A 24,913-nucleotide genomic window follows, 5' to 3' on the forward strand; every position below is an offset into this window, starting at 1 on the left:
GACTTCATCTCCTTGCAATCCACCTCTGGAACAACAGGACATTTGAATTTTGGAAAAACAAACACACAAACAAACAGAAAACTAGTAAGAGGAAAACCCAAATGTTCTTCCTTTGCTTTACTTCACAGACATTCTGACTGCATCGTAACAAAGGGGATGGGAAAAAACAAAGCCCAGCAAAAGAGCAACAAAACATAATGATACAGGAGATCCCTATGATTGAGTTCCATTCCTGTAGTTGCTCTTCAGAGGAAAACTCTTCTTTATTATATGTTTATAACTAAAATCTAATTACAGGTGTCTGGTACCATTAAATGAGTTGCAGGTCACATAGAGGTTATATCAATTTGTATAAATGTCATGCCGATGCAACCCCTCTACCTGAGGAAAGAACAAATAGTGTAAATGAAATTGCGATCAGGTCTAGCATCTTCAGATGCAAACTGAGGCATTCAAATGATTAATATTGCTCCAAGTGACAAATCACATCTACAGCAACTCAGTGCTCGTGACTCTGTGCAGAGGAACTGACTGCATCAGCAGATGATCTAAAATCTGGGCTAAACAGGAACCTTCATCAGTGCAGGTGACAGCTAAAATTAGCATTGAGAAAACTGATGAAAATATGACAGTAAAGTCCCGAGATGAAAAATAGATTGCTCAGTGTCAAGAAGAACAATAGGCAAGACATAAAAACAGTTACAAGGTGACAGTGCGTGTAGTGGAAGAAGCTAAAGAAGAAAATAGCAGTAGAAGAGAAACCAAACTCCCTTGGGGAAAACACAGTCATCAGGGATAAAAGGATGCAGACAGTAACACAAGGGGCGGAAAAAAAGGAAAATCGAGAGAATGAGAATAGAGCTATATAGCAGAAAGAAATGGTCCATGCGAGAAAGACATTGGACAGCCAAGAAAATGAGAACTATCAGTATACAGAGACAGTTATTGTAAAGGAGGTATACTAATATATGGCACCAAATATATCAAATACAAAAGTGTCTAGGAAAGGACCTGCTCTAACAAAAAAGACCACAACTCCCTGTCATACTTATGAAGTTTCTTAGATTGAGCAAGCAGTGAATACCTTAAACGGACAAGGAAGATTGCTTCTCAGAGAAGTCACCATTGAACCTCTGGACAAGCAGTGAGGGAAACAACATGTCAGCAAATATATCTGTTCACTGATAGGATCTCAAAGGTAACTTCTGGCTAGCTTTCTGTTAGTGCATGGCTGCTACTTCTCAGTAAGCAGCCCACTTTCTTGAAGAGATTCACAGCTCCAGGGAGGCCGGGTAGTCACAGGGCTTGCAGTGTTTGCAATCAAACACTTCGCTTGCTATGGAGCAAAAGTGCTTACACATCTTTTGTTAAATAAATATGAGAAAGTATACATTCTAGGAAATTGCGTCCTGCTGAGAAATGTTGCATGAGTGAAAAAGATGTTACATTCGGTGAGAAAATTATACGCTGCAAATAATTCATTCAGCTATAATAAGTAGCCTCAAAAGAGGAGGTCAGTAAAATCCTGGTGAAGGATATTTTTATCATCTATTTCATATTCATTTCCAGCATAACTGTTATTACTTTATGTGATACCATAACAACCACAGACAGCTGAAATAAAACAGAAAATGACAATGAACAGGTTCTCCATGGCATTCAGTGCCATAAATTAACGTAAGGGGATATGCTTTATTTTACTGTGGATTTCTTGATATCCATGAAGCCCATCTCAGGTCAACACAAATTGCTAGGGAGGGGAGGGGGAGACAGAAAGCCGGTGGGGAGGTGGGGGAGAAATTAAATCCAAAGGAAATTATAATATCTCAGTTTTCTCTCATTCCAACTGGAATTTATTAAACATTTTGGTTTTAAAAAACCACAGACTGCTTTTTAAATGTCTGCTTTTGAAAGTCTTTATGTTCTTAAAATAGGAAATACTGTGATATATGATGATAGTGTATTTCAATTGCTAATTGGTATATGGTATGATCCAATATACATTTTGAAGCTGAATGGCATTTTAAAACACTGAAACATCTGATTCAATAAGGAACATTAAAAGACACATTTCCATTAGACTTTCTTTCTGAAATTGAGTCGTTCTTGTAGAACATTTCAATGCAGATGAAACGTATGCTCTTTAGACAGAAAAATGTTCTCAGAAAGCGTGTAGCCAGTTCTACCCGTTGAGTTTCACTGGCTTTATACCAACCTTGCCGTACAGGGCAGGACCTATCTCACTGGCTTCTCCTGCAGACAAAGTGGGAGCAATTTCCCAAGGACGTTAACATGGTGCTTGCCCTGAGGGAGGCTTTATGCCCACGCAGCCCTGCGGCAGGGCTGGTGCACAGGACATGGCAGGGCCACCGAGCAGGCTCTGCCTCGGCAGGGAGGAGCGCTGACAAGTTGGGAGAAGTCTGCGCCCTTCAGCCCCTTAGGTGAGGGGACGTCCCACCTAACCGAGGAAATTCAGCCCTGCCAGCCTGTCCCCCCTGGGCTACCTGAGCTCAAGGACTTTCATTTTCTCATTCAAGAAGCCAGTTGAAAGAATCAAATGGAGTGCAGGGGGTCCCTGGGCAGAGCCGCCAGGCAGATGTCCCACTGGTCCCAGCACCACCCCGGCTGCCAGCACTCCACGTGCCCCATCAGTCCCTACAGAAGTAGGTTTCTAAAGGCGTTTTTGCTTTAAGAAAACCCTGTTCCCCTACCTTGGTGAAAGTCAGGCAATCCTTGTCTTGATCTTTATCCTTTATTTCAAAGTCGTAAAGTGCTTTGCCCTGAGGTGGAGCTTGCGGGAGGGGCTTGATACACTGGATGTAACTGGCGGGGAAGAAGCCGTGGTTCCCATTGAGCTCCCCGTGGTACCAGTTCTCGTCCACCTTCCGCCGCAGTATGATGATGTCCCCCTTGTTAAACTTGAGGTCACCGGGCTCTTTTCCCTCATACGTGTAGAGGGCTTTGCCATAGGGAAGCTGAGAAACACTCTGGGGAAACAAAATATGCAACCATCTTTAAGCAAACTCGAGCCAGCACCGATGTCCTTCCTACAGTCACTTTCAGCTAGAAGCAAACTGCTCATCCGTGACCAAATTACACCAGTGACTGCAGCTGACTGCTACATAATGCTATGCCCTGGATCTTATAGGAAAAATAGGATGTGCATGATGGTAAGACTGAGAAAGTAAGTGTGCTACATGAGAGGAGGCACTGCAGTTCTCCTGAAGCTCAGCTGAAACCCACAGTACCTCGTACACCATCAAGCAGCATCTGTTAATTTGCAAACTATCCTATGTAAGCAGGACTATGTGTTTAAACAAGTAGAGCTCGACAAGTCTAAAGGTAAAATATTAGACATTTTGACCTTCAGGGTTGCTTTGGTTTCTGAGGCTCAGAAGATAAACAAAACAAAACAAGCTTGAAGATACACATGGTTCTAAAAGTTGGCAAGTTGAAAATTTTTCATTGTGTTTGTTTGAGCAACTCCAAACATTTTTGAGTTTGAAGCTTTTAGTTTAGCTTTTAGTTCTGTAACCAAATACTCTTACTCCTTTCAAAATCCCCACGTCTCACACTGTTCACTGACGGCTACTGTAAACAGTTATAATATTCTTTGTTGATTATGAATTAATGTCTCTGTGGAAAAGTGGAATAGGCAGAATGCCTCAAATCTTTCTTTTAGAACTAAAACCAGCTCTAAGGCTCTCACTCTCATTAAAAGAAAGAAACAAACTTTTTTAAAAAATCACAGCACAAGAGCAAAAAAGCCTGAACAGTTAATCGTTTGGTGTGACAGCAAAGGGAAACTTATTTGATGGGAACTACTTGACTGCGAAGAATTCTTTGCAGAGTTCACTTTGGCCCGGTACAAGATTGTCTCATCCAGGCTGCAACTGCAAGGATGATTTTTTGGAGGAAGTATTGGTTTATGCAGCCCTGGCCTTTGCCCTCCCTGGATACTCGCTCCCCTTCTTGCTGTATCCCCACAGAGCAGGGGGTAACTGTGTTGGACACAGCTGCCTGCTGCTTTGGCCCTATAATAGCTCTTTAACCCATACTGGGGGAGAAAAGGTATATCGCTGTATTATCTTATATGTCCTTTTAAAATTTTATCGAGCTTGAGCTAAGAGTCAGCTTGCAAGCCGCAGTGCAAGTATGTGGCAGTGCACACCACAGGGGAAGCTGAAGGGATCCTGTAAAGTCAACCTTTCATAAGAGTCTGTTTCTCAGAGATGCATTCATAAAAACGACCTGGTTTTCTGTTGCATACATATGAGTACCAAGTAGTCTGTTCCCTGCTCCGCACGCTGGCTGTCAATGGGGTGTCCTACAGGGCCAATGAAAAAAGGAAAAGTATGTTTAATAAAACACCCTGGTATTCTCCCAGGTGTTTCTTATGCCTGTACTGCTGGATGACATTCCTGTGTGCAAGCGCAGCACTCGGATGCTTTCCGCAGGGAGAAGCGCTTCCCCACCCCAGCCAGAAAATGAGATGCCGGGGTGACTTTTTACCGTATCTGTTAACGCGAACAGCAGAGGCGCTTTCCGATCCCGGCGGGTGCGTTACATGGACCTGCTCTTGGCAGGGCGGGTTTTCTGCTCCCACACCTGCACCTTTCGGCAGGAGACACCCCGGCCCACCGTCCCCCCCCGCTGCCTGCCAGCGCAGCCCCCCCCGGCTGCTCCCGGGGGCCGGACGGCCGCCGCGGCAGGCAGACACCACGCCGACCAAAAAGCTAAGTTCCTCGCGTGCGCCTTCACACACAGGCCTTCACTGCCTCCTTTTATTAGGAAGGGCTCTAGTAGCTGTGCGGGTCGTGGAAAGCATGTGCAGCAGAACTTCTTGCCTACACCACTCGGGGCAGGAGGCAGTCAAACAGGCACGGTCCCACAGAGCTCTGTCCGTGTTGTCTGGACGGGGATTTAATTTCATGCAGATGTGTCCCCAGCTCTCGGTTTTCTCATTACCAATTCACAGTTCCTCTTTTTTTTTTTTTTTTTTTTTTTTTTTTTCTCTTCTCCGGATTCTTTTGGATTTTGCTGTATCTGAATGAAGGTACCCAGTTAAAGACCAGGATTTTGGAAGCACCTTCAAACGTAACAAAAAAAAAGCATAAAACCGGAAAAGAAAATCAACGGCCGGCTAACAAAGCATGCATCAGTCTTTGCCAAATCAGTGGCAGCATCCTACTGATATTTTTCTCTCTGCCAGGATGGTTATTTCCCTTGACACCAAAGCCTTTCTCCTCTCCCCAGTATTTTAAAGATTAAGCATATGATACCATCAAACTCCTTAGGTAAGGCATAGATTGCATTACCTATTTGAAACGAGAAAAAGAAAAAAAATGAAGCTGAAAGACTACAGAGCCTTGTAGTAATTTAGAAATAAAAGATTCATTACCTTAACTCATGCTGGGAGAAGACAATTTATCAAACACTGAGTAAGACTTCGGCCAGGTGTGCACTGAACCACTGCTGATCCAGACACACGCCTGGCAAGCACTCTCTGTATCACTTACCCTAGATGGGGACTTACTATTCCCAAGATCTTTGTAGCAATTCAAGGTCAGATCACTTTCTTTACTTTTTAACCACCTTCTCTTTCCAAGCCTCATTTTACTGTGTAAAAAGTCAACAGTCCCCAGGGTTACAGAAAAGGAAACTGGATTTCATTCAGTCTCACACATCATCAATGAAATTCTTAGGCAACACATGCTGGGCTTTTACTGCTAATTAATAGAGCTGGCTAGAAGATGATTCAGGTGGCTGTTTATATCTTCACCTGATGAAAATGCAGACTTTTAAGCAAAACAAGCTGCAAGACAAAAATTTTAATTCGAAATCTGGCACTGTTTTATTTGGAGACCCTAATGTGGCACCCCAGGGAACTGGCAGTTTAGGTGCTTGTGTTCCTGTTCTCTTTCATGGGCTTAGTTATGGACTTTGTCATCTGGGGACTGTCCTACACAGAGAAGATCTGTGCATGAGGTACTTACTTAAACTACAACTGCCAGTGGGAAGGTGCTTCCAAAATTAAATGTTCCAGTTATCAGCTACAGGTTTTCTAATTGTTAGCCACAGCTTTACCATTTAAAAATCTGTAGAGGCATATTTTAAAATAAACATGTTGTTTAGTGGAACAGACACCCTCCTATTGAAAAATTGCTGTAATTGAGGCATTTCCCAGCCTTTCTGTAAGGTCAGAAGTACCCATTTTGATTTAAGCATCCCAGGTAAAGATTGCTATTTACTGTGGCCCAGGCAGAAGTAAAGAAATAATGGAGTCCTTTAACACTTTTCAAATAAAGCTACTTTTCCTGTTCCAAAGCTCTAAGTGTCTGCTCCAATCAAACAAAGAGAGAAATTCAATATTACAGTTAGCAAAAAAAAAAAAAAAACCAAACCCAAATAAACTCCTGAAGCTTCCTTGCTGATATTTTATGGCCAAAAGGTCCAGATTTCAGTGGACTTTCAGTGGTCAGATTATATTAATGAATCCTGGTCCCTAAGAAGCAAGGAAATTTCCCATTATTGTTCCTACTTTTGGTTAATCCATAAGAGACAAGCAAATCAGATTCAGAAAGCTCCTCTTAACTACACCTGAAAGGAAGAAGCATTAAGCAGGCTCCAGAAATAGAAGAAAAATGATCACTGCTGCTGTTTGCTAGTTGTAATGCCTCTTCCCATCAACAGTTAGGTGATTCTTAGCAATCTTCCTATGATCCTATGACTACTTCCCTCTTTGCCAAATCTTTGTGCGGTGCAATTCTGGCTTAATAGCCAGAATCCCTTTTTCTTCACTTGACTGCCCCAATTCAACAGGAAGGGGATCGGTCAGGACTGGTCTCCGTCTCCCATGCAAACCCCTCCAGCCTTGCCAGGGAGCATGCCCTTCCCATTTGCTGTTCAAAATCTCTGCTCCATGCCCTGTCCTATTTGCCCTCAGCTCTTTCTTCCATACAAAGGCATTTCAGTCAAACAGCATCATCTTCAGCATACCCAGGTGGTCCTTCTTACAAAATCTTCTAATCTAAAACAGGCTGCAAAGTGTCATCTAAGGGCTCAGACTAAAGAAATGCAGAGGCAGGCAGCAGTTTTGGTGGAGGGCAGTGATAAGCACATAGAGATGTTCCTCTAACAACTGGAGGAGGGCTTGCACCTTCCTCTTGCACCCTGCTTCAGCACAGCAAACTCCCCTTACCCGCCCTCGGCCGCTCCGGCATCTGGGCACCAACGCAGCCGGTGGACACCACCCAGCCACCGCCCTACCCCCTCACCATCCACGTCGTCCCCTGATCCTCAGCCAAAGCCCCTTCTCACTCGTGGGGGCACCATCTGGGGGGGGGGGGGCTTCTGCAACGCTATGTCCTGGGAGGAAAACTCCCTTCCCCGGTTTGGCCCCAGCAGCACCGTGCTGCTCCCCTCCCCACGGTGCCCAGCTCCGCGATGGCCACCCCCGCACCCAGGGACCGGGGCGGGGGGCAACCTGGCTGCCCTGTGAGGAGCCCAGCGGAGACCACCACCCCACTCTGCCCCTCCGAGTCAGCTCTTGACCTGTGCTGCTGCTCTGAGGGACAGCTGCCATCAGCCCCCTCCCCGGCTGCCACGAAAGCTGGTCGGGCACAGTGCAGGCGGCTGCAAAATTAAACGGCCTCCGCATCTGGCTGTATCAAGAAACTGATTCGCCCTGTTGATTTATTGTTAGGTTAACTGGAATTCTCCTATGATGTGTATTAAATTTCAAAACTCTGTGTGGGTGTGTATAGAAATAAAGAATGTAAGAAAGAAAGGAAGGAAGGAAGGAAAGGATGAAGTCAGAGTCAATGGCAACGGCCCGTTTCTTTTTCCTGCCAGTAAATGCGCGTTGGCACAATGCTGAATACTGCCAAAGGCTTCTTTTCTATTTCAGCAATCAATACTGACGTAAAAGCCTGAAGCGTTAATATGCTGAAAACCCCCCTCGCAGAAGGCTCAATGATATGTTGGCAACTCAATCATTCTGCATTTGTGTTTCAGCAATGTCAAATGGCAGCAGTTAAGCAGAAACCTGCTGGCAAATTGACAAACAACAGCCATGAAGCAATTAAGTGGCAACACTGGAGAATTTTTCATTACGTATCCTGCAGAACAAAAGGAGAGGAAAAAAACCCAAACATGCTTGTTTCCAATAAATTCTCCCAGTAGAAAGCTCTGTAGAGTGTGAGCTGCACAGGTAGAGTAGGTCTTCAGTTTTCAAAAGTTACAGAAAAGAGACATTTTCCCAATATGCTCAAAAGCAACACCAGCTCCAACAAGGGTCAAAACCTTCCAGATTCTCTGTGCAATAAATACTTGATGAAGGAGGTCACTACTTTGAAAAAGATCTGATGCTTGCCTGAAGTACAGTGCAGGTGCCTACAAAACATGATTTTCATACTCCACACTATTTGGGAAGGGAAAATAAAACCTTCCCCATGCAACCAGTTTTTCGAGAGAGAGCAAGCAGAATCTGGGTGTCTAACATGAGTGTGCCTTCTGTTTCTGTGTCTGTGCACAACTAGGTAGGGTGTACACCAAAGACAGCATCAAAGCCTCACATGCAAAATTATCAGAAAGGCTGGCCAGATTTGCTGGCTCACAGACACACAGAGGGAAAGCCCAAGACCATTCCTTGAAATCACTACATTGCATTATATAAGAAATCAAAAATAAAATACACAGGAGCAAGGCCTCCAGATACTAAACTGAAACAGAAGTGTTACGATCCAACCCTTCTCTCAAACCAAGTTTGTGTTCAGAGTCCTGAAACCCAAGAAACCTCTTGAGGCTCCCACAACAACTCCTCTCTGCAACAGCAGAGCAGAAGACTGTTTTTCTGACGTGTGAAAGCCACATTAATGCTGTGGGGTAATTTCCCTCGCCCAAGCTCTTGCCCTGTGCAGTTCAAGCTGTGCAAAGAAGGGAAACCTCAGCCTCTTTGCTGCAAGAGCTTTCCCTGCACGTGGGGATCCCCCACAAGAGGCAGGTGTGATGCTGCCCGCCCCGTGGGGCAGCACCCTCACCCGACCCCTGTTTCACAGGTCATGAAACAGGTTTCAGGAGATGAAAGAATTGGGGAAATGCAAAAGGTGGGGGAGTGTTTAACTCCTCTTTCCTTCTGCTTCACGAGTCTTGTTCATAGTCAGAGCTAGATGTGAAGCAGGAATGGATGAAGCCAAACAGCCTCAGAACACACTGCTGGAACAGCCTGATAAGAGCACTACTAGGGACAGTAATTTATTTCTTTTTTAGACTGTACTTAGGTCATTTTAGCAAAACACTCTGGCATGTAGCTTGTTGCAGTTCTTTCAGTTTCTCCAACATCTCCATGTGCCCCATCCTCCAAATACACAGCTGAAGAGTCTGTTCCTCTGAATGAATGAATATACATTTATCTCCTTCATGAATTACTATCAAGTGTAAACATCCAAAGCAAATCAAAAGTCTATAAAGAAGAAAATACACAGAAATGAAAAAGCGTTGAGAAGCATGCACGTCTTGGTGGTAAACTATAACGAAGCACAAGCTATTACTGCAGAGCCTAAATAATAATTAAAACACATACTGTTAATTTTTTGCTTCATTACTCGAAAGCATCACATATTACTCTGAATTTCCCAGTCTACACAAGCAAAGATTCGGTTGGCGATGCATGGGACTGCATTGATGTGTTCCAACTAGTAGGAAGCTCCCCACGAGCAGGCGGGGAGACACTTCAGCATATGGTTTCCTGCCACCCGTAACAGCTTCGCAGAAATCGCAGCAGCCGTGCTGGAGAGGACAGGGGTGGTGGGGGGGGAGCACCCACCAGCAGGACTGCTGAGGAGGAGAGGGGCTGCTCCCCGCTGCTAGCACCCGGATCCTGGCATCGAAAGCACCCGCGCAAAGTCAGCCGAGAGAGAGGTGAATCATGGGCGTGAAATGCCTGCTCGGATCCCTTTGGGATGGAAAAGTGGAAGGCAGTCTGGCGCTCCGAACAGTCAGTGGTAAGCACGAGAAGCTGCTCGGTCGCGGTGGCGAAGGCAGCGATGTCTGCCGGGCTTGGGGAGGGCCGCGGGGCGAAAGGCAGCAGGGCGCTACGGTCGCTCTCGGTTTGACATCTTTCGAGAGTAACGCCTTTCAGGTAAATCAACAGCGGTGCTTAAAACACATTTCTCCTTGGTCAGCCCTAGGAAGGAAGAGAGGGCAACTGTACATGCTGAATGAGCTGAAGAAGCAAAGGGCTGGGGCAAATTTTAGCCAGTGCAGATGTAACAAACGCATATCGCTGTAAGATCTGCCACCAGCAGAGCTTTTAGCAGCTTCTGTCCTGAAGGTGAACTTTCAGGATGCCATATCATAAATCATCACTATATCTCACAGCAAAATCTCTTAAGAAGTGGCTTGTCTTCTGTGTAAGATGGTTTGTTTTATGTGCAGCCATTCAGAAGCACTATCGCCCCTGGGCTGCCTGGCCTGGCAGATCAAGACGGTGACACAGCAGCATTTGCTTTCACAGAAAGCTAATAATAGGAAAATTGACCAAAGAGAATTTAATTTTGCACAAAGTAGCAAAGACAAAAACCAGCGACGAGCTATTAGTCAGCTCCATGTGAGCCATCAGTAAAAGCCTGAAAAATCACAGTTTTCAGGTACAGCCTTGTTGAAACTAACTCTGAGAATAAAAGTAGTTTAGCCAACAGTAAAAACAGCACCATGAAGAATGAAAACTAAACGTAATCTTTTATATAGCCTGGAAAGTGTCATGCTTATTTATAGTGCCATATAAGTAGCAATTAATCACAACAAAAATAAAACTTCTCAACTAAAGCTCTACTGTTTTATTTAACTAAGGACTCGGACATAATGGGTAGGCCCTGATCCTGGCTGATGGTGCTGTGGACCTTGTGACACCTGAGGATACATGCAGACAATACGCACCCGAGCTGTGCACAGCTCCTCCCCGAAGCAGGAGGTGAAACGCTTCTCCAAAACTGTTTTGACGTGCTAGGAGGTCTTCAGAACACCTCTATGTGTTCCCAAGAGGTGGTCTTTATACATGGAGAGGAAGTGGCCAAACAGCTTAGCACCCTATCTGCCGTTTCCAGGAGTGACTTTTGCAATTAGCATGAAGATACCATGGGAATTGCTCAGCAGATGGAGAGGAAACAAAGGTGAGTAGGTACAGCATCATTCTAGCACATCAGCGTTGCTCCCCAAAGAACAGGGAACAACGATGTTCATCACCCCAGAACAGCAAAGGATGCTGTTAATCTTCTTCAGCAATGGGTGAACAGAGCACAAACTGCTCTTTAAAGAGAACAGTGTCTCCCAAGGTTATTTTGTAGTTTATATGTCAAACAGGCCCAACTTGCATTTTACCCTATAAGGTCCATCTTTGTACATACCAAGATTAAAGCATGTTTTAAACTTTCCCTTGGCAAATGCAGTTGATGCCTGCAGCACAACTGAGAAAGAAACAGCAGGCTTTCCACTACACAGCTTGTCACATAGATATGTTTGGGATTCTCTGCTTTACCAAAATAAGAGCTCAGTTTTACAGTCCAACACCGTTTCTCTTAGGAAGTTTAAAAACTTGAATGCAAGACGGTCCAATGCTGAGCTCATCTGCTCTCATAACTGCAGCTAAAATAGCTTCACACCTCCTGCCCATCTCACACTGCTTCAGCCCATCACCCAGTATCTATCAATATTTACACATTCAAGGATCTCTTTTTCCTAGTAACACGTTGTTCCAAGTGAAGTATTCTCAAACTACATGCACTCCTATCAAGCAACACGTGATTTTCAGGGTCAGGTTGGATTTCTAGCAGTGAATTCACAGCTATCGCTGCCCAGAGAATCAGTGGGTAACACCAGCCAGCTGTTTAACCGTGCCAGTGTAAAGTCCCTCACGTTCTGCAAAACCTGAAAGCTTCCAGATTCTCTCTGCTCTTTAATAAGTGGCACTGTCAACACACTGCTGGCATCATGGGTCAAATTCTGGTTTCAGTTAAACCACTTTAATCCAGTTAATCTTGATGAAGTGGCGTGGATGCATACAAAATTCCTATACAATATAGAGCTTTATCTTACAAGTAATCTCTGAAACAAGGATGAATGGCTGGCAGCCTCTACCAAGGAAAATACTTAGTGATCTCTCATGTGCTGGCCATAGCCTTTGCAAAGCCTGGGTATGCTCTGAGAATGTGTCCTTCACCTTTCAGGCAGAAGACAGTCACTGGATCCTAAGGGCCAAATTTTACCCTTATAATCCTGTGCAGGGGTCCCAATGAAAGGACTGTCTGCTGCACTCAGACATTTCAGAGCAGAAGCTGGTCTACAACAAGTCTCGAGCAATAGCTTAGAGGACTTCTAACCCAAGTACGCAGTGTGGCTTCACGAGAAACCACCAGACAAAATACACCTCGACTTCCCTGCCTTGCAAAGGCAGGGGCCACCACGCACATCCCACGCGAGGTTTTCAGGAGCTGGCAGTGGGTTAACACAGAAGAAGCCAAATAACAGAAGAAAAATGTCTGCTACTGCAACTTAAACGGGCAATCTCACTGCAATGTGCTACTTGAGCAGTTCAGGGAGGAAAGATGGCAAAGTTGGCTACATTTAGCCTGCCAGAGCCACGAATAGAGACATGCTATAAAACAAATTGGAGCTCCCCCGAGGCTATGGAGAAACACAAAACAAAACCTTGTATTCAAGGCACTATGGCAGTTATATATTTAAGGTTACCTTGTGTTCTCCATTCAAAGTTTGTCTTAAATCCTTTAAATAAACATGAAATCTCTCACTGATTACTCCCCAGGCAATGCCACTTTGGTCAGGACCATGGCTTCGTTTTCCCAGCCGCCTGCCAGAAGCCAGTCCTTGCTCATTTTTTGGTAAGAGAAACAAGTTAAAAGTCAGCCTGCTGTGCAATTTTGAGAGCCTTATGTTTTTTCAGGCTCCTTCACCTCCACAGCGGCAGCACTTAAAGCCCTGGAATTTTACACAATTCTTTATGCTGTAGGTCATGGCAAGAAAAAAGAACATTTTTGGGAAAATACTAAAAAGTACCGCATAAGAGCCCATAACGTGAATCTTTGCTGTAACTGCTTCATTTGATCTTTCCTGGTGGAAGCTGACAAAGCACGGGACAGTTTACATTTTCCAGTGGTGCCTTTGTAACTCTGCTACCCAGCCCAATACCTTTGGTTTGCTTTCCAGTCTTTCCACATCTTTTTTCTTGGCTACTTACCTTGTGACTCAAGTGTTTCCTTGAGTCATACACCTCCCACCTCCGCCCCAGAAAGGACTTTATGGTCCAGTCCTGCTACAGCTCATCAGAGCTGGGTTTCCTTCTGGCAGACACCAGGCAGGTCACAGCTCAGAGGTCCCACTTCCAGACTTGCTTTGCCAGGACTTTTCCATTGCATATTTTTTTCTCTCAGGTGGACCGCAGGGAGGGGAAAGGGGTAAGGAAGGGCCTGGAGGTGAAGCTGCCCCAAAAATGAAGTGGGCAGCTGTATTTACCATCTGGCGAAGCTCCCAGAGCTCAACAGAGGGAGCCCCACTCCGGAGAATCTTGCCAGTATTGCTACCGGTGGAGAAGAGACTTTTTTTTTTTTTTTTTTTTTTTTTTTAAAAAACATAAATAAATAGGCACCAGGAAAATCTTTCTCCTGTCTTCCTCCCTTCCTTCACATAAATGTTAACTTAAAGTTTGTGTAAAAACTTCTCCCATCATTTCATTCACTGAGAATCAAGACAATCAGCGGCTGAAACAACACAAGCCACTTTGGCAGCCTCAGCTCACCGGCTGCAGCAGCCAAACAAAACAACACAATAATTTTTAAAAATTAAGGAATTTTAAAATTTACCTTCCTGAGGTCACACAGGGTTGTTCAAAGACCATGTTGGGATCATTCCTCCATACAGAAACCTGCATTTGCTGAGGAGCTGAGGAGTCTCTGAGTGTGTCAGAGTATTGCAAGGTTTGAAGGGTGAAACAAGGATGGTTTTACAGGGGAGCAAGCAGGGCCTCTGCCAGGCTTTCCAGGGAATATGGGAGAAGCAGTAGAAGGCAAATGACCACGAAGACCCTCTGATATGGGAGTGGGATGAAAAAGTGCCCACCCAAAGAGCCTGCCTGTCTAACAGTGATGGTGGCAGGGTGGCTTGTAAACTGAGATGGGTGAATGAGTGAAGGATGAGAAGGCAGCCTTAATTCTTATTTCTGATGAAGGGGAGGATCTGAAATTCCTATTTAAACCCTAACACTTCTGCAAAAGATAGTGTTCGATTCACTTGCACTGCTTTTACTGTATGCTTTATGGTAAGTAAGTGTAGTGCCTAGGAAGCATTTCTTTCTGTTGTGTCTTCCTCGGTGCACGTGACCACAGAGCAGAGCCCTGCACTATAAAACTGACAGTATATCCTCTGTTTTCCCCTTGTCCAAAGTTTTCATAAGGCAGCTTTAAAAACCATACTCTATGAGAACTTTCTGTGGTGGTGTTAACAGTTTCATAAATACTGTATTACCTGAACTGCGCCTTCTGAACTGACAGGGCGTTTGATAAATGCACTGGGGGCTGCATACACAGTGGAGCTAAAGAACATGTTTCCTCAGTAGCTCAGTTGTAAACTTCAATAGGTGGATAAATTCCCATGTCACTAGAGAATATTTACAACTGAACCTTATTTATCAGCAGCGTGCCCTTACCAACAGCCCACACAAATCCTGTTACACAAAACCAGCTATGGCTCTTTTCTCATAGTTACATGAAAATCGCAGATGTTTCTTTTGCACCGGGACACGCTTTATAGCCAGTGAGATGAAACTGCATTAGGAGATGCTAACGTTGAAATATTCTTGGCTCAAAATGTCAGCGTGAGAGGAGTTAGCTCATCCACATCTGTGCTGTGTGAGCAGTCTCCTTGCCTCTTCGCTGTCGGGGACCTTCTCAAGTGAGAGCACCTCGGGGGTCTCCATGCTCATGTCGTCTGAAAAAAACGAACATGCCGACCTACTTGCCAGGAACTTCGAGAGATTATTTCCGTCCCCCATTTGCTGTGATTAGTAATATTAAAATATCTGGTATCCATTAAAAATGAAAAAATCCATGCTTCTTAAATCACAGTGTTTCAGCTCTGTTTATCAAAAACGCACCCCTGTGGTTGTTATCTTCCCCAAAAGAGGACCTTCTATTTCGGGATCCCTAGCCTCTCCTTGGTGGGACTGCAGGCTCCCTGCTTCTCCCCACCCTGCCTCTGCTTTGTCCTCCCACCCGGGTCCCTCACCCCGGAATGACCCATTAGCTACAATTTACCGACACACGCTCTCTTCACAAAGATGAGTAGGAAGCACTTTCAAGCCTCAGTCCCGCTGACAGGACAGACTGACACCTTCCTGCACCCTAGCCAGCCAACTGCCAGAAGGGCTTTAATCAGCTCTGGCTTTGACAAGTGCCGGGCAGTCAGAGGAGAGGACCGCCTCGTGCCTCCCGCGGCCTCGCCGTGCTGAAGAGGTCTAAGAGCATCTCACACTGACACCGTGAGCCCTTGTCTCCCCCGTGCTGGGAAAGGTGCCCCCCTCCACCTCGCCAGGCTCCCATTAAGAGCAGTTCAGCTTCTTCCCAGGCTGGATCAAACCTCCAGACGGTTTGATGTGAGGAAGCAATGGTGGTTGGAGCAGGCAAGGAAAACATCAAGGAAGATACAAGGCTTCGTAATGCAAATCACGCTTTTATGTCATTCTCCCGAATCCCCTCTGGGGAGAGAAAAGTTGATTATCTACAGAATATGGGTCAAAGTTATGCCTTAAGGATCTTTCAGCGCTTTGGCTGCTTGCTGACATACTACGGGGCTCCTCGGTGCCTTTTCAGGTTAATGCTTTCAAAGCGCTGTCCCTGTGCATCACCATCATCATCATAATACTACTAAAAACATTCATTTCCTGCACCCACTCCCAGGAGTTTCTCTCATGCTGAATTTAATTGATGCTTCCTCCTGCACTCGGAGGAATGATTAAAATGAACGCTACACATGTTTGGAAGCACCTCGGATTTCGAACTCTGCATGGTTTCTAATTAAAGGGACACACACAGAATGCTTGTGCTACATTTTGCTCCTCTCTATGGCTATTATTATTACACACATTTCAGCAGTCAAAAGAATCTCCTCTACCTCACATAATAGGAACCTGATTCAGACTGGATAATCACCAGTCGTTGATCTGGGTGAAAAAATGTCTTTAGGAAAGTTTAAAAAAAGGCTAGAGATGTAACTAGCCCTCTAGCACAGACATTGATATTAATGACCTAAGTGTTTGAATTTCTGGCTAACCTGGAGTACGTAGTACCCAACGTTAAGCACTGCTGCTAATGAAGTAGAAGAAAACAAACAAACAGCTAGAAAAAAACCAGCATCACCTGCAAGGATGTATTTGAGTGAAGAAACAGCAGCCCTGCTGTGGGTGTCACCGTCTCTGCCTCTACAGCCAGCTCACTTGTTTTGAGGATTGACTCTTCTCCAAGGTGAAGAGCATCAAAGGACCTGGTATGCTCTCAATCATATCCTAACGTATTATGGGCATATTTGACATATTCCTCTACCATCCGTGGATGTGTTTCCACAGAACCCCGGCCAAAGCCGCTGACGGGCTCAGCTCCAGAGTTTTTCGGAGCCACGGCCCCGCGTGCACCCTGCCTTAGGATAAAGCCTTGGTGCTCACCGAGCTGTGGGTGCAGGTCGGGGAGGGGACGTGGGAGCAGCCTGGCACACCCCGTGGCACTCGCAGGCCTTCCCTTCCCCGGCTCTCCGGGTGTAGCTGGAGCTGGCTCCATCCAGGGGCAGCTGATGCTCAGAGGTTTTGGAGGAAAGGGCACACGTAGGTGAGTCTCAGCACTGCTCCTACTCTTCCCTGCCCAGCATCTCCCTCCCAGATTTCTGGTCTTTGTTTATTTTGGTGGTAAATACTTGATTCCTGGGCAAAACGGTCTGACTTTAGGTACAATTTTTTGAGATGTTGCTCAGCTTTACCTTCAGAAATCTCAGGACCCAAATGGCTGGGGGAAGCAGCCAGCACTGAAATCTTGCCCCAGTTAGTTACACACCTGCATCATCAGCACCTGCATCTGACACCAACAAAGCTGCACAACAAAGATAATACCCCTGCTTTTCTGTAAGAAAATACGGGGCTGTAAACCTCAAAGGGAAAAATATTTCACATATATTTTCTATTAATATAAAGCCAGCTCATAAACCCTATCTTGCAAAGTCGTTCAGTCATTTTGAAAACTGCAGCTACACCTTGCTAGATGCAATGACCTTAACATTTTCCAGTGCCTGCTTCTGACTTTGCTTACATGAATGTAAATAAATCAAGAGCTCCCCCACTGACCATAATGACAGTACTCCTGATTGTCGCTGTTGTGGCAGCACAGTCAAGTTCTGTGGCAAGTGACACAAGGGGAAATCCTATGATAGTGATCCTATACTGCATTGCGTGCTTCTTTTACCACCTAGTATTATTTAAAATATGGGATGCATTTGCTTTTTGAATGTCTTGTAAAGTGCTACAGTCTATAAATAATTCAAACCAATAATAATGGGATGCCTGGGCATTTCTTTTTCAGGTTTAAGAGGGCACCTGTCTAACTTGGTGAAATAACCTGTTTTTACTGAAATAGTTTTCACTGCTGATAAAGAAATGGCTTACAATTAGATACACTGCATATTAACAATAGAAAAAGACTTAACAACAAAGCAAAATAATGCCAGTGTATACATTTTTATTACTTAATCGTCTTCTGTGTGGTTTCAAATCCCTTCAGACTAGAATTGAACTCCTGTGCCTCTACCCTGGCCTAATGCTATAATCACTGGGATATTGTATAAAATCAGAGCACTGGCTTCTCCTCTGGCCATGTTATAAAACTGAAGAGCATTTTGCTTTTCAAAGACAGATTTAGACACTCAACTTCAGGAAAGGATTAGGGCATATGCCTCAAAAGGAAAAAGAAACTTCAGCCCCTGAGAGGGGCAGAAGTAAGACATGCTGCCATTCTCAGGACTTCCCTAGCAGCTAATTCAGCACGCTGGCTTCTCCTCTCCCCTCCTTTATTTAGCAGGCCAACACTTCAGGCTCCCAGCCTGCCCTAATTCTTCTCACTGGGTGATAAGCTTAGGTGACCATTTCAGGACAGGGGTTTCTGGTATGGGAGTGAAACACCTGCAAAACAGGGGTAAAGTATGGAGTTAAATATTGCTCGGAAAAAACATAAACGTACCCTGAAAAAAACTACATCTTGTATTTCCATGACTTCCAAATCAATTAAGCTTTGTTTCCTTGCTCGTTATGCCTAATGATTCCATCATACCACCTCCGAAAGCCTAATCATAGTTACATGTGTCATGTGCCCTCGGTATACCTCTGAGGACTAAAGGTTTGCAAGTGCATTTTGTGAAATAGCAGCAAGTGCTGTGGGGCCAAGTGGTCTCCCTCTGAGACATTGGCCTTTGTGGAGCTGCTGGAGAAAGCTGCAACCCCCTTGACTCTCTCAGCAATGGGACCTCGAAGAAAGAGCTTGCGAAAGAACTGGCCAAGGGTGCAGTTTTGTGATACAGGCGAGCCTACCTTCAGGCAATCTTTGCTGGTCAATGTGTCTGTGGGTTCAGCTCCCCTGAGCCGACGACTCAGGCTGAGAGAAGCACAATGTGCTGCACAAGGAAGGCAACAGGACTGCACACCTGATGGGAGGGCTCAGATGGGAACCAGAACCTCCTTTTCAGCAGCAGTCCCCAGATGGGCTCTATAGGCTCAGCCCTACCCTAAAACCACAGCTTCACTATGACAGTAAGTGATAGCTCCAAGTCTGAGAATGAGCGCTGGATCCCTCACTTGAGCAGATGGGAATTGCTGTGCTGAAATTCAAAGGAAGGGAATTAAATTTCCATATGATGCCAGTGCTTTCTTTTCACCACCTCATTCCCCTGCCTGCCAGAACCTCAGCTAAGGAATTGTCCACATCCTGATTTGAATGTTTCTATGGAGTCAGAACTGGAAAGGATATGTCTGTGCTCAGGAATTATGCGTAAGTCCATTACAGCACAACAATAACTCAACTGTAATTGCCTAGTGGTACAGGCCGGAACAAAGCAAGTATGAGCAAATCCAGAATCTGGGCAAGTACGAGGAAAGTCAACGAATAATGGGCAGAGACCCCTCTGAGACTGCTGGACTCCCACATGACCGCTGAGTCTACTCCTCTGTAATCAACAAGACATGTTGTTTGTTGCATAGATATATTTCTCAGGTTCTCAGATATTTTTCTTACATGCTCCAGTTCACCACAGGCAACAAAACACCTCCCCAAACCCTGTCGTGAACTTAATGCCAAGCAGGAATGACCAGAACCTGTAACTTTTACATGGTAACTGAAGGCATCAGGAGACAGGAGAAGCATTGCCAATGTCCTGCCCCTGATGAAGGAAGGGAGCTGAGCAAAGCTTGGTAAGAGGCCTTGCTCAGCACATGAGATAATTAGATACCAAGAAAAATTCAAAAACACATCACCAAAGTACTTTGCAACCTGAGTGGAGGAGAAAGCTTCTTTCTGATCACAGATCTAAAGACTGATTCAAGCCAAAGCACAATGGCAAAGGCACACCAAGCAGGCACTTGGTAAGACTCTGAGCTTCAGTGCACCCTGACCTGTGTCCCGGCTCTGGATGTGGCCAATACCCAAATCCTTGCAAGAATGCCAACCCCCACTGAAGCTTTGCAACCTGCAGAATTCCTGCAGCATGAGATGAGGGCAATGTAAGCATGATGCTGTGTGACAGTAGCCTTAAAATCCCTTTGGGCATATCAGTGTAGCAAATTCCTAATGATTCATACTTATAGAGCACTAAACGTGCCATTACCCCTGCAAGAACCTGATAACTGTTAAAATCCCCAGAGAGATAGAAGGACTGTTCAGCTAGTGAGACCCTGTAGCTACCAGATCAATGTCTTCTCACACAGGTAGGAAATGAGAAATTATGTGTTCAATAGTTGACAAATACAAATTTCTCCACAGAACAAAAAGGGGGAAAAAATCAAACCCAGTTCCAAAACACTGCGCTGAGAAAATGTCATTCCCTCAATTTAATCTCCATTATGACGGTTGTTGGTTATTTTAACACAAAAATTGCAAGAAACTTTGCAAACTTTCTCTCAGACAAGGTAATTTCAGTTGAAAAGTGCTGATGACAGTGGAAAGAACCTGTAGACTGAACTCTAGAAAACAACTAATCTGTGTAAATGATGTCCAGAGGAAGTGACAGGAAATGCTGCTGCTTAAGGGAGATCAAGTCCATTTTACCCTCGAGCAGATATTACATGAAAGGGAAACAGCAGCTTAAGGTGTTCCCTTCCATGTTTGCCAGTACTGACCTTGTTCAGGCAAATTATCAATCTCCACATCTCCTCTGAACTCCCCTCACTATGAGTGCGCACACCCCCTCAATGTCTGATACGCGTACATTATCTACATGAATTAAACCAACTTGCATTTGTACGCTGAGCAGCTGGTCTGAAATTTACTCCAGAAAAAAATTTTTAAAAAAGTCCAAAAACCGTATATGCAGCTGGGATTGCTTATGAGTGAAAAATGTGGTATCTTTATAGCCAACAGCATATGTATTCAGTACGCAGATCTACAAATATTGGCTTCACTGCCAAAATCATTGTTAAGCAAACTGGCTGACTCTCTGCATTTTCCTGATGAACCAGAAGAAACCTGCTGAAGAGAGGGAGACAGAGTACTTAGCAAAAATTTCAGACCGTGGATTTATGGGGTGCACAATGTAGTGCCATCTAGGTAGTCCCAGAGGAGCTGGTGTGTCCCTGCAGCACAGCACATTTCTGTCGGATCTTGGGGAGGTCTCAGCACCGTTGGGATGAGCCCTGATAGTGTGGTTATGTTGCGGCAAACTTGCCTGTCTGGAGCAAGGTCAGGTACCTCCACACACAGCTGTGGTGAGTGCTGTTGTCCCACTTAACACCATCCACAAGTGACACTGGAACAAGCTCCTGTTTTCAGAGGGATTTAGTGGCCTCCTGGAGTGCGGAAGATGGCACACGCAACAGCCCCTTCCTCTGCAACACTTAAGCAGAACAGCTATAGTATGTAGTTTTCAAGATCAAAAATAAATAATAAAAAAAAATACCAGTCTTCATTTATGTCTTACTTCAAAACACAAATAAGTGCTAAATTCCCCCCTACTTATTTCAGATAATGGAATCTATGTAATGAGAATCATTTTTAATAGAGCTTCTCTGTGGTTTTACTGAGGGCATATTTTTACCCACTGCGTGGAGCTGACTTTGCACATATCCATTCTGATATTTTAGCAGTAGGAGAGTAGGTTAACACACCAGTCATTCACTCCTGGAGATCTGGATTCAGTTCCTGGCCTACATGACAAGTGATAATGAGTTTGGTTATTGAATCTCCAGGGGATATTTGTTCACATTACTAAGCAACCGCATAATTTGGCAAGATGTGTTAAGTATGTGCTAAGGATAAGACCAGGGGCCAATTGCTCAAATGACTGACACGATGCAGCCTCCTTCACATCACTAACATCAAACTCCTCCTTTGTGCAATTCTGCTGGAGATCAGGAGAACTGTGCAGGCTTTTCTGTATGTCTGCTTTAGTGTCTGTACCAACACAGGCCCGTGCCCAGCAGTGCAGGTATGATCTGGATCTGCAGATACATAAGCAGGATGTGTGTCCCTGCTATCACACTCAGCACATAAGTCAAAGTTACCCTAATCAGCTGTGCATCCTTTTTTTCAGCATTTGCTGCACCCAAGCAAATAATAAAACACAATGCAAGATGAAAAAAAATACCGGGATTTAAAAAATAATAGTTATTTTTCTTTGCCTATCGGCAGGCAACTCTTCAGGGTTTGCATCTTAAGGCTTTCCTCTGCTAACATAATGTTTATAAAGTTTCATTTAAACAAAATGAGAACTGAAACTCTTGCATCATCACAAAACTCCATAAAACAGTATGTTGGCCACTGCAAGTACCCGTCACACTGCAATGTCACGTTAACCAAGTATTTCAGGGCTTGGGTTTCCTTAAAATGGGCTGATTGCTTCTGCAACCAGTGTGGCAAAAGTAGTCACTTACCATAAGGCTACTTCCAGGTGATCTTCTTTTGAGCCTGGTCTAGCTGGCTGTGCCCCAGCCTCAAGAGGAGGCACGTGCAAGCTTTTACAGATGTTCTCCAGACTGGTGGCACAACCACTGGGAGAGCAGATTGGATCTTTGAAGGATGATACCTACGGGTATATAATTGCTACGCTTTTTTTAATAAGCCTGGCAACCTCCTTTCCCTGGGCCTCTACATAATAGACCTGTGAGCTCTGAACACATCTAAGGAGCAGGCCCATCCCAGGATTTGGGAAGAGAAAGGCAGACACATGTGTGGGTGCCATGTACCCAGAACCCAGGCTAGCAGGCTTGTTTCTGTGCTCCTGCACCTACGGACCTTGGAAGCTTTGGGGCCAAACACTGAGGTGCATAAGGAGATTTAGATACTTAAGAAACAAAGGTGTTCTTCATCACTTTCTGGGATTTTGGTATCTACATCTTTAGGTAAGGGAAAGAAAGCATTCTGGATCCTTTCCTTGGTATACTAGAGTAGAAATAAATATTATTCATGGGCCATAGCCATCTGCTACAGATTAAGGTTCAAAATGGGTTAACACTTCCAGAATGTAGGAGATCCAGGTGTCACATCATCGCCCAGTCATATGACAAAAGTCAGAATTCATTGATAGCTTCTGCAGGAATTCAGGTTTAGCACCTGGCAGGCTTAAACCCATAGCAGAGAAGAAGAAAAAAAAAAAAAAAAACCAACAAAAAAACCCAGGAGTAAGCCTGCTCCCATTCCAGCAGGAACGACACTCATCGTGGGGGTGGCTGGTAGCTGAGTAAATCTGGAACGGCTGCAAATCAGGAAATGACTTGTCAGCCAACTCCAAGTCTTTTTTTGGCACACAAGCCTCTTGGGGAAGATAGTGGCAGGAATGAGGCATTTATGTCTGATCATTTGGGAATTTTATGAATAAAAAGATAAAGTTCACTCGCTGTGAATCATAGAAACCCAGAAAACTCTCCCTGTCATGACCAAGAAATTGTATGAAAAAAACTCCATTGAAGAGAAGACAATGTAGAGCGTGATGTTACTCATAAACAAACGCCAGTAAGCTTATGTTCACCATGAGCTGGGACACACAGCCAACAATTAAAGAGCTCCCGTTTACACTGGAAATAATGTTATGGCACTGTTCCAGTTTTCACTGAAGGTCTGGACAGTGACAACATCTGAGCCATCAAGGGAAGGTGGACGTGAGGGTGATGTTTCATCTCATGCATCAAGCTCATGGCAGCCGGGCAGGACACGGGGTCCCACTCTCCCCCCACCCCTCACATCGCCTTTTGGCAGTGCCGTGCCTCTGAAGCACTGGCAGCCACCGTGCCAGCAGTAACTTTGAGTACAGCACTGTGGGTGGGAAAGACAGTTACAGCCTACCTGATTTGCCAGCCCATCTACGGAAACATTGACTCGTGTCAGAAACGACAGAGAAAACATTTGCTTTGATTTAGAGTGCCTGCCTTCTATTTAGGGGATGCCAGAGACTCCAAGAGTGTGCACAAGCAGCAAAGCGAAGAAGGCATCTAATCTAGCGCTTGAATTTATTTTATATGTATTTTTCTCTCTTCTCTCATAACACTCCACCTTCCCCAAATTATCTTTAAATCAAGTCCTGCTCCAGTCTGATGCAGTTCTTTGGAGTTGTATAAACCTGTCTGCTCAAATGCTCCATCCGCAGAAAATGTGTGCCAGCTTTAACTTCATCAAACCAAGCATAAATCCTAGATCTGCCAGAAAATGCTGCTGAAATGCCAAAGCAAGCCATGTTTTCCAGGTCTCCTGCAGGGAGAATGAGCCCTGAACCCCAAATGAAGGCTTGTAAAAATCAAGTAAAACTTCATTTGCTTTTTGCTAATTGGAAGACCATTAATATACACACCACTTTACTCGTGCATGAAGCTGTCTTTCCTCCTGCCAGACTCTCTTTTAAAGATGGTATCTTCATACCTTAGAGCATGAAAGTGCATTCACGTCCTGCTAAAAAGCCCAACAAGATAAAGACAGGAGAAATATGAATATGCAGCTGAGACAGGGACGCCATCCAGGCCAGTGTCTTCTCCTGGGCACTGGCAGCAAGGTGCCGCAGAAAACATCCTACAGCCGTGCCACAGCCTCAGACAAGTGTCCCCAAGAACAGCACGTTGCTCCCCACCGCGTCCAGCAGTCGACAGATGCCTGACCAACAACAGAGTGGGAACTGTCGCCAACAGTAATGATGCCCCGACATCCCCAGGCAGGCGGGCCTCATTATCCATTGACAGCAGTGTAAATCAAGCCTAAGCTGCTGGTGAAAAGGCAGCCCAGAGGAAATGAGAGTCAAGAGCCATTTTACTTTTGGCACATCAGATGCTGGGATATTCAGGAATATGTTAACAAAAGGTCTCTTGACTCAAAAATCCGCCTCCGTGTCATGCGAAACATGAGCCGCGGCGAATTAAAAAAATTATGGCCTGGTCCTATTTATGGCATGAATCAGTGTAATGCTGATGGTGTCAGTAGAGCTGGGGCAACTCATACCAGCTGAGAAACTGGCCCTATACATCGAATATACCACGCTTGGACATCGCTGACTCTTGGAAACTGCTGAAACGGCATCTGCTGCAGGTCAGCTTTCAGCTGAAGGGATTAAGCAGCTCAGGAGGTTGGTAACAGGATACGAGCGCTTCCATCCCTGCTCCTGGCCACAGTTCAGCCCAGGTTTA

At 44.9% G+C, this 24,913-nt stretch overlaps 1 protein-coding gene across 1 annotated transcript in view; it reads right to left on the reverse strand.

Moving 5' to 3' along the window:
- SH3RF3 (SH3 domain containing ring finger 3) overlaps positions 1 to 24,913 on the reverse strand; it is a 256,125-nt gene that overhangs the window by 95,048 nt on the left and 136,164 nt on the right. The window contains exon 2 of the mRNA XM_042805823.1: positions 2,712 to 2,987. Coding sequence (XP_042661757.1) covers positions 2,712 to 2,987 — 276 coding nt within the window. The remainder of the gene's footprint in view (positions 1 to 2,711; positions 2,988 to 24,913) is intronic.

Source organism: Tyto alba, unplaced genomic scaffold (genome assembly GCF_018691265.1).
Source record: "Tyto alba isolate M040663 unplaced genomic scaffold, T.alba_DEE_v4.0 Super-Scaffold_45, whole genome shotgun sequence".
Taxonomy (NCBI): Eukaryota; Metazoa; Chordata; class Aves; order Strigiformes; family Tytonidae; genus Tyto; species Tyto alba.